General features: G+C 34.7%; 1 protein-coding gene across 1 annotated transcript in view; it reads left to right on the forward strand.

Moving 5' to 3' along the window:
* The window catches only part of LOC114367804 (cation-chloride cotransporter 1-like), a 33,228-nt gene extending 30,970 nt beyond the window's left edge, over positions 1-2,258 (forward strand). The window contains exon 13 of the mRNA XM_028325003.1: positions 902-2,258. Coding sequence (XP_028180804.1) covers positions 902-1,998 — 1,097 coding nt within the window. The 3' untranslated portion in view covers positions 1,999-2,258. The remainder of the gene's footprint in view (positions 1-901) is intronic.
* Positions 2,259-10,901: the final 8,643 nt, after the last annotated feature.

Raw genomic sequence — 10,901 nt, forward strand, 5'->3', positions numbered from 1 at the left:
GAATTATAGATGCAACCTGCATTCCTCATGGGATTATGGGGGAAAAGAAATCATGGGTTTAAATTTCTCTTGATTCTTTTGTTGAGATTTTCAATACAAGATGTGAATAAATTCTAGAAGCCAACTTCATTTGCATTTGAGGCTCATCATAGTTGGAAGCTCAAACTGATTAGTGAACCAGTTGTCCAATTAAAGTTTCTCATTGAATGCATCAACCCCAAGAGAAGAGAAAAGAAATGTGATCATACCAATTTGTAACCCAGTTGTCCAATTGAAGTTTCTCATTGAATGCATCAACCCCAGGAGAAGAGAAAAGAAATGTGATCATTTAGAAGTAATTTTAATCGAAAACAAATATTTAAAATGGAAATTTCAAAGATAATATTTAACAGAAATCCTTGACATATTTGGGACAAATATTCATTTTGATCGTATTTCTGGTATCTTTTATGAATCCTAAAATGTTTTCCGAATTAACACTTTATTCATTACAATTTGCTTGATTATAAATTTCAATCATAGGCACTTCTAAGTTCAACTCTTTATGACAAATATTCATTTTGATCATATTTCTGGTATCTTTATGAATCCTAAAATGTTTTTCAAATTAACCTTTTATTCATTACACTTCTAAGTTCAAACAATTGCTGTTGCTTTTTTTAATATTTCACGTATGCCAAGTAATCTAATTTATCATCTACAGTTATTGTTATATCATTACCATTCAGAGTGAGAATCTGATAATTCATATGATAAAATTGTTCACTGGTCTACTGTTTTAAAAGTATCAATAAAAATGTTTTCATACTCGGAGCTTTATAGCATTATGCTTCCCATTTTTTTTTCTCCATTATTGCAAATTTAGGTTGCTCTTGTAAGTTATTTCCATTCATTTTTTCAGCAAGCCAAGTGCACCCGAAGAATTGGTATCCAATTCCACTTGTATTTTGCCGACCCTGGGGCAAACTGCCAGAAAATGTTCCCTGTCATCCCAAACTTGCAGATTTTGCTAACTGTATGAAGAAGAAAGGTCGAGGAATGTCCATATTTGTCTCTATACTAGATGGGGATTACCATGAATGTGCTGAAGATGCCAAGACTGCTTGCAAACAACTTAGCACCTACATAGATTACAAAAATTGTGAAGGTGTGGCTGAGATAGTTGTTGCCCCTAACATGTCTGAAGGCTTCCGTGGCATAATTCAGACAATGGGCCTTGGCAATCTCAAGCCGAACATTGTGGTGATGCGTTACCCAGAAATTTGGCGGAGGGAAAACTTGATAGAAATCCCTGCTACCTTTGTTGGGATAATTAATGATTGCATTGTTGCAAACAAGGCTGTGGTTATAGTTAAGGGTCTTGATGAGTGGCCAAATGAGTACCAGAGGCAGTATGGCACAATTGATTTGTATTGGATTGTAAGAGATGGTGGTCTCATGCTGCTTCTTTCTCAGCTCCTTCTTACCAAGGAGAGCTTTGAGAATTGCAAGATTCAGGTCTTTTGTATCGCAGAAGACGATGCAGATGCTGAGGGGCTGAAAGCTGATGTGAAAAAATTCCTTTACGATCTTCGGATGCAAGCGGAAGTCTTTGTCATAACAATGAAATGGGATGCACAGATGGATGGTGGTAGCGGGTCCCCGGCACAAGATGAGTCAATGGATGCATTTACTAGTGCTCAACAAAGAATTGATAATTACTTAACCCAAATGAAGGCGACAGCAGAGAGAGAAGGTACTCCTCTAATGGCAGATGGCAAGCCCGTGGTTGTGAATGAGAAGCAGGTTGAGAAGTTTCTTTACACGACGCTTAAGCTCAATTCGACAATTTTGAGATACTCGAGAATGGCTGCTGTTGTGTTGGTGAGTCTTCCTCCACCTCCAGTGAGCCACCCAGCATATTTCTATATGGAGTACATGGATCTGTTGCTGGAGAAAATACCAAGGATTTTGATTGTAAGAGGATATCGTAAAGACGTTGTAACTCTATTTACATAGTTTTTAAGTGGATTCTAGGACACTAATCACATTTCTCCCTCACTGTTTATATTTTTGTAGCTTAAGTGCTAGTGGTTCATTCTTTGTACCAATTTTCATGCGCAAGAGGGTCTTTTGTATCCACCAGATTTTATAGGAAAATATGAAATTATTTTCAATTTATAATTTCGTTGTAATTAATTTCGTATCAGATGACAAATAATGCCTATTTAACATTTGGAACGGCTTGAAAATAATTCCACACTTGGCATCTCAATTTACCCGACGGTTATGTCTTTGTATGAAGGTGAAATGTTATCTATATACTGCATGGGCGAAAGTCTTTTATGAATAAAGTAGCACAAGAATAATTAACGAGAAAACGGTCTCGAAAACCCTACGCTGGGGATTTTGTTTTGTTTTGTTTTTTTTTAATAGTTTGTGTATTGTTTTGTGAATTTATTTTCATTCAGGAGCTTTGTCCAATTGTGTTTGTGCATGAATAACTATCATACAGGAGCTTTATTTTCATACTTTCGGAAAAGATGTAAATATTTATTCTATAATTTATTATAAAGAAAAATGACATGGAGGGTAAGCAAGTAATGATGCAGCTATGAAATCAAACGAAAAGTGCTCACAATTCACATTAACTGCAAATAGTGATTCACTTGCCTCTGTTCCATCAAACGAATAATGATTCACTTGCTCACAATTCACGTTTTGTTTTATTGGATAAATAATTAAATTCGTTCTTATGATTTTGTGACAAATTGATTCTGATGAATTAAAAATATAAATTTAGTATTTTAATGTATAAAAGGTGCAAAAAATTAGTTATATTATTAAATGTGTGAGATCATTTTATCATTCAGTTATAATACTAAAAAATTAATTTGATTATAAATAATTTTTTAAGAATTAATTTGACATTAAGTTATAAAATTTAAAAATTAATGTCATTAAATTTTTTCAGGACCAATTTGTTGTATTTTTTAATTTTTACATATTTATAGATTAAATTTAAACTTTTAATCTTTTAAGAATAAATTTATTAACTATTTACTCTTTCAAATTTAAGTATTTATCCTTTATTAAATCATCCTGCGCCTCAATATTTGGTTAGACGTGTTTGTTGTATAATAGATTAACATTTAATCTGAGATTATTAAAATAAAAAATACAATAATAGGATAAAACGGAGTGAAGGAGTAAGTTAACGGCTGAGTTGCAGAATACATCTCGTGTCTTCCGACTTCCCCCCTCTTATGTTGTTTAGTTCATTTAACTTAATATTGTTAAGTGTCCCCATTCCTATGTTAAAATATCTAGTAAATTACATTATCTTTCCTTGATTAAAATATACAATTTAGTTTATTTAGTTTAATATAGCTAAATAATACTTATCATAAGATTTCAATTAAAATGTATGGTACAATATTTTTAATTTACTAAACTAACATTCACTTACTAGATATTTAAAGAAAATAATTAAAAACAAAAGTTTATAATATATATATATATATATATATATATATATATATATATATATATGTGTGTGTGTGTGTGTGTGTGTTAATTTGTATATAATAAATTAAATTTGCAACAGTTATATTTTATTTAATAATAGGTTTTTAATATAAATAGATTCATTTAAAAATTTGTACATTCAATATACATATATGATATGTTAGCAATTTATCTATTAAATTCAATAAATATGTTAACTTTAATAAATATAATATATAGAAATAATATTAAAATTAATTATATAATATATAGTTAATAAATATAATAATTAATAATATATAAGAATACTTCAATTTATTTGAAATATTATAAAAATATCATAAAAATTATTGTATTAATAAAATCAATTAAATACTACTTTAATTACTTTTGTTTAATTTTATTTTACTTTTACATACCTACATATACATATACATATTGTTGGACAAGTGATCTCAGAAATTTTAAGAAGGGGGAGTTGAATTAAGATTTCGTTGACTATTCTTAATTCAAAATTTCCCTTACTTAGATATTCCCTAGATTCAATTATTTCTTTAATTATAAGTTACTCGAATAATAAACAAGGAGAAGTAACTTTAAAGAAATATAAACACAACAAAAAGTAAAAGAGATTAAGGGAAGAGAGAATGCAAAACCGAATTTATACTGATTTGGCCACAACCCATGCCTATGTTCAGTCCTCAAACAAATTTCACTTTAGCGTTTTCACTAACCTTGTAAAATTCTTTTACAAGCAATGAACCACAAAGGACTTCCCTCCTTTGTGTTCAGTGTTTACACCAAGAGGCAATCCCACCTCTTGCCATTAACCCCAAAGGACGTTACTCCTTTGTGTCCAGTGATTACACCAAAAAGCAAATTTCACTTCTTACAATGAACCCCAAAGGACGTTACTCCTTTGTGTCCAGTGATTCAATCAAGTAGACCGTCTCTTGAAAACTTTTACAACCAAGAGTCGATCTCTTGAAAAACTTTTTGTAAGAATGGAGGAGAGGAAGAAAATAGAATTGCACAAGTTTTTGCCCAATAAACTTTTCTTGACAAAACAAATGTTGAACAAAAACTCTTAGAAATATTTTGAGAAATTGATTATTTGAAATTCGTGCCATGATCACATATTTATAGCCATTTGATGGCTCTTGAAGAAGCCATGTTAAAAGTTGTGACTATTGACAATCTCTTCAAAACCAATCATTTTAAAAAGTTGTGACTCTTGACAATTTCTTCAAAACCAGTCACTTTAAAAGTTATGACTCTTGAAAATTTCTTCAAAATTAGTCACTGGTAATCGATTACACAGTTTATTTTATCAAAGGTTGTGACTCTGCATGTTGAGGTTTGAAATCCAACGTTCAGAATCACTTGTAATGGATTACAAATATTGTGTAATCGATTACACTATTTTAAAAATATTTTTGAACGTTACAGGACAATGACAATCGATTACATGCCCATGGTAATCGATTACTACTTTGTAAATCAGTTATAAAACTGTTTTGGGCTTTTGGTAATCGATTACTACCTTATGGTAATCGATGACCAAAGAGTAAAAACTCTGGTAAAAGATATTTCTTGAAAAATTCTCTTGGACAATTTTGTGTTGTTCAATCTTTTCTTTGAAAAATTCTTTTTAACTTACCTTAATGCTTTTCTTGAGGTTTTTGCATATCTTGAATCTTCTCTTGAATCTTCACTTGAATCTTCTTGATTCTTTAATCTTGTTTGAATGAATCTTTAATAATTTTTGACATCATCATAATACTCTTGGAAGCTTTGCTTCTAAATATGTTGTTGAATATCTTTTGGGGTTTCTAAATTAGATTTGTATGCATCATTACTAAATATTTTTTCCTTGTTTTAGAAGTCAGCAAACATAGACTAGACTAGGCTGTCACATAGACTAGGCTAGGCTGTCTTTTCCCCATTTCTCTCTCTTATGCCTTGTACTCTATAAATTGTAAGCTAAAACATGAATATAGAGAGTCATGTGAGTGAAATTTCCTCACACTTAAATTCAAGTTGGTATCAGAGCGGGTTCCGGCCATCACCGTCTGCCGCCACCTCTGGCCACCGTCTGCCACTGCCGACCGCCGCACTCCGGCCCCCGGAATCTCGCCGGAATTTTTTTTTGGGGTCAAAATGGCTACTTTTGGTCCTGTTTTTTCATTTTCTGGAACCCCAACCATTGCAATTGCCAAGCTCAACTAGAAAAATTATTTGTCGTGGTCTGCTTCAGTTGAGTTGTGGTTTCTTGGTCAAGGGTACCATGACCACCTAGAGAAAAATGTCAATGCTGTTCCAAATGACAAGAAACCTGAATGGGAGAAGGTAGATTATCAACTATGTGTTGTTCTATGGCAATCGGTCGAGTCAGATGTTTTGGAAATTCTCAGATCTTTTAAAACATGCCATCTTTTTTGGAAGAAGGCCCAAGAGATCTTCGCCAACGATTTTCAAAGACTATTTGATGCGATTGTGAAAGTTACAGCTCTCAAGCAATCTAACCATGACATGATTGCACATATGGGTAAAGCTCAGGCAGCAGTAGAAGAGCTGAGAAGGTTTCTTGTGGCTGATTCGTTGGAAGAGGTGAATAGGAAACTGGACAAGTTCTACATGGTCCTTATCTTGAGGAGTCTACACTCAGATTTTGATCATGTACGTGATCAGGTCGTAGCTGGAGATCAAGTCCCATCGATGAATTCTCTTATTACTAGGCTTCTCCGTGTACCTCATGCGTTGAAGGATGAAAATCTCACTGATGCTGTGGAAACATCAGCCATGGTGGCAACTCGTGGGAGAGGGGGAGGCTGTAACAGTAGAGGAGGCCGCAATGGAAGAAGTGGACGTCCGCAATGCACATATTGTAAGAGGATGGGCCACACTCAAGAAAATTGTTACTCTTTGCATGGCTTCCCTGACAAAGTGGCACAGGTATCCAAGTCAGAAAAATCTGAGTCTAAGTTTTCTGATGAGGAATACCAAGAGTATTTGAAGCTCAAGTCCGAGAAATCCAGCAATCAAGCATCATCTTCATTAGTACCATGTTTCTCAACAGCATGTGTTTCTCAATCAATCGGAAGTCCTAGCCCTTGGATACTTGACTCAGGTGCCTCTGATCATATCTCTGGTAAAAAGTCCTCCTTTTCATCTATTTTCTTTCCAAAGATTCCTCACCTTGTTACTGTAGCCAATGGGTCCAAAGTTGCGTCTCAAGGAAGTGGTCAAGTATCATTATGTCCTTCATTGAAATTAAATTCTGTATTATTTGTTCCTCAGTGTCCATATAATCTAATCTCATTAAGTCAGTTGACTCACTCATTAAATTGTTCAGTAACCTTTACCGCTAATTCCTTTGTTATTTAGGAACATGGGACGGGTCGACTGATTGGAGAAGGACGTGAATCACGAGGACTGTATTATTTAGAATCCAGCTCTCCGATATCCTGTTTTGCATCCTCAAAACCCAAACTTTTGCATGATCGTCTGGGTCACCCAAGTTTATCCAAGCTGAAAATAATGGTTCCTAGTCTTAAAAACCTTCAAGTCTTAGACTGTGAGTCTTGTCAACTAGGAAAACATGTTAGGTCATCATTTCCTCAAACTGTACAAAGATGTGATTCAGCTTTTTCTACCATTCATTCTGATATTTGGGGACCAAGTCGTGTTACATCTTTTGGTTTTCGATATTTTGTAACCTTCATTGATGAATTCTCCAGATGTACTTGGGTTTATTTAATGAAAGATAGATCTGAACTTTTGCCCATATTTAAGTCGTTTTGCAATGAGATTGAAAATCAATTTGGAAAAACAATCAAGATTTTCAGAAGTGATAATGCAAAAGAATATTTCTCTCATGATCTTTCCTCTTTTTTATCCTCAAAAGGTATCCTACACCAGTCCACATGTCCTCATACACCTCAACAAAATGGCATAGTTGAAAGGAAAAATTGTCACCTTCTTGAAACTGCTCGTTCCCTAATGTTAAATTCGAATGTTCCTACACATCACTAGGGAGACGCAGTGCTTACTGCGTGCTTCTTAATTAATCGGATGCCTTCTTCTTCTCTTGAAAACGGAATTCCTCACTCAATTATCTTTTCTCATGACCCATTGTTTCATGTCTCTCCTAGAGTATTTGGTTGTACTTGTTTTGTCCATGATCTTTCCCCTGGTTTAGACAAACTTTCAGCTAAGTCAGTAAAATGTGTCTTTTTGGGTTATTCGCGTCTTCAAAAGGGTTACAAATGCTACTCTCCAATCACAAGACGATATTATATGTCTGCAGATGTAACCTTCTTTGAAGACACACCTTTCTTCTCATCCTCTGTAGATCATTCTTCTTCTCTCCAGGAAGTACTGCCATTTCCTTGTCCTCTAGGTAACTCCGACCAAAATGTCAATGAAGTTCCATCTTCTCTACCAAATTCAATTGAAGTTGTCTCTCCACCTCTGCTTACATATCATCACAGGACACGATCAACTGATTCTACAGTACCTGAAGCCTCCCCTCGTGATTCTCATCCTTCTCCAACTAGTCCTCCAACCATGGATCCTGCTTCCTCACCTGTCTCTCATCACTCTGAGTCAGCCTGGCCCATTGCCATCCGAAAAGGTACTCGATTCACTCGCAACCCTCATCCTATTTATAATTTTTTGAGTTACCATCGCTTGTCTCCTTCATATTCTTCCTTTGTTTTCTCTTTATCCTCACATCATGTTCCTTCTAATGTTCATGAGGCACTTAGTCATCCTGGATGGCGACAGGCTATGATTGATGAAATGCAGGCCCTTGAAAATAATGGTACTTGGGAACTTGTTCCTCTTCCACCTGGCAAGAAGACTGTGGGTTGTAGATGGGTCTATGCAGTTAAAGTTGGGCCTGATGGTGAGGTTGATCGGCTTAAGGCTCGATTGGTAGCTAAAGGCTATACTCAGATTTATGGCCTTGATTATTGTGACACCTTTTCTCCTGTGGCTAAAATCACCACTGTTCGTCTGTTTCTTGCTATGGCAGCCATGCGTCATTGGGCTCTTCATCAGCTTGACATTAAGAATGTTTTCCTCCATGGTGATCTTGAGGAGGAGATTTATATGGAGCAACCTCCTGGGTTTGTTGCTCAGGGGGAGTATGGTCTTGTTTGTAAGCTGCGTCGATTTCTCTATGGGTTGAAGCAATCCCCTCGGGCTTGGTTTGGTAAATTCAGTCATATTGTTCAACTTTTTGGGTTGAAACGAAGTGAGGCTAATCATTCTGTTTTTTTATTGTCATTCATCCCCTGGGAAATGTGTTTATTTGATAGTATACGTTGATGATATAATGATTACATGGAATGATGCTACTAAGATTGTTAAGCTAAAGGAGCACTTATTCAGTCATTTCCAGACCAAAGACCTGGGATATTTGAAGTACTTCCTTGGTATTGAGGTGGCTCAGTCAGGAGATAGTGTTGTGATCTCTCAGAGGAAGTATGCCCTTGACATTTTGGAGGAAACAGGCTTGCAGAATTGTAGACCTGTTGATAGCCCTATGGATCCAAATCTGAAGCTCCTGGCAGATCAGAGTGAAATGTGTCCTGATCCCGAGAGATATAAAAGACTTGTGGGAAAACTCATTTATCTTACCATTACAAGACCTGATATTGCCTTTGCTGTTGGAGTGGTGAGCCAATTTATGCAAAATCCTTGTGTTGATCATTGGAATGTTGTTATGCGTATTCTTAGATACATTAAGAAAGCTCCAGGACAAGGATTACTTTATGAAGACAAAGGTAATACACAAGTATCTGGGTATTGTGATGCAGATTGGGCTGGTTGTCCTATGGATAGGAGATCCACATCCAGATATTGTGTTTCCATTGGAGGGAATGCTATCTCTTGGAAGAGCAAGAAGCAAACTGTTGTTGCCCGGTCCAGTACAGAGGCTGAATATAGATCTATGGCCATGGCTACATGTGAACTTATGTGGATCAAACAACTACTTCAAGAATTGAGATTCTGTGAAGTTGGGCAGATGAAGTTATATTGTGATAACCAAGCCGCTCTCCATATTGCTTCAAATCCTGTCTTTCATGAGAGAACCAAACACATAGAAATTGAATGTCATTTCATTCGGGAGAAGCTATTGTCCAAAGAAATTATCACTGAGTTCATTAGCTCTAATGATCAGCCAACAGATATTTTGACTAAGTCATTGCGAGGACCTAGGATTCAGTCTATTTGTTCCAAGCTTGGTGCATATGATCTATATGCTCCAGCTTGAGGGGGAGTGTTGAATATCTTTTGGGGTTTCTAAATTAGATTTGTATGCATCATTACTAAATATTTTTTCCTTGTTTTAGAAGTTAGCAGACATAGACTAGACTAGGCTGTCACATAGACTAGGCTAGGCTGTCTTTTCCCCCTTTCTCTCTCTTATGCCTTGTACTCTATAAATTGTAAGCTGAAACATGAATATAGAGAGTCATGTGAGTGAAATTTCCTCACACTTAAATTCAAGTTATGTATATAGAGAGATAGATAGAGAAAACATGAAATAATTATATATATATATATATATATATATATATATATATATATATATATATATAATGAGAAATGAGAAATGAGAAGAATTATTTTTCACGTCACTCATAAAAGTATTTAATTATTTCATATAGTATTACTAATATAAGAGGAAAAGTGTCGAATGTTTTAATTGAATAATTGCAAGCAACATAATTTGTCTATAATAACTCATTTATTAATAATGCATAGTAACTTATCTACGATAACTTATCTATAAATTGCATTAAATAAAATGTCATTTAGTGCATAGCAACGTAATTTATCTACATAACTCATCTATAAATAATAATGCAACATACCAATATTGTACTTTGCCAAAACGAAATTTAAGAATCAAAGCTTGCATTTGTGTTGTTTAAAATGGCAGATTCAACCATCAAGGTTTTTGGCATAGTTTTCTTCCTTGTCCTCATTTCTCAAGGTAATGTTTCCTTCCAATGTATAAATAATATGTTTATATATTGTTATTCATAACTTCTTCCATGCATCATGATGTCAGGCTATAGCCAATGCTTTGTAAGTGATATCTCCGTAAGACAATCTAAAACAGGAGTTATTGTGGAGGGAAAACAAGAATGGAGTGTGATTATAACCAACAAATGTCCATGTCCTCAAAAGAATGTGATCTTGAATTGTAAAGGATTTAACTCCATTGAACGCATAAATCCTTCACTTTTGACGGTCTCAAGTGATTTATGTCTTCTTAATGCTGGTCAACCTATCTATAAGAATGTTATCAAGTTCAAATATGTTTGGGATCATCAATTTCCATTAAATCCCATTTCTTCAGTGATATTTTGTTCTTAAATGTACAACAAAGGGATTTG

The sequence above is a fragment of the Glycine soja genome, chromosome 9 (genome assembly GCF_004193775.1).
Source record: "Glycine soja cultivar W05 chromosome 9, ASM419377v2, whole genome shotgun sequence".
Taxonomy (NCBI): Eukaryota; Viridiplantae; Streptophyta; class Magnoliopsida; order Fabales; family Fabaceae; genus Glycine; species Glycine soja.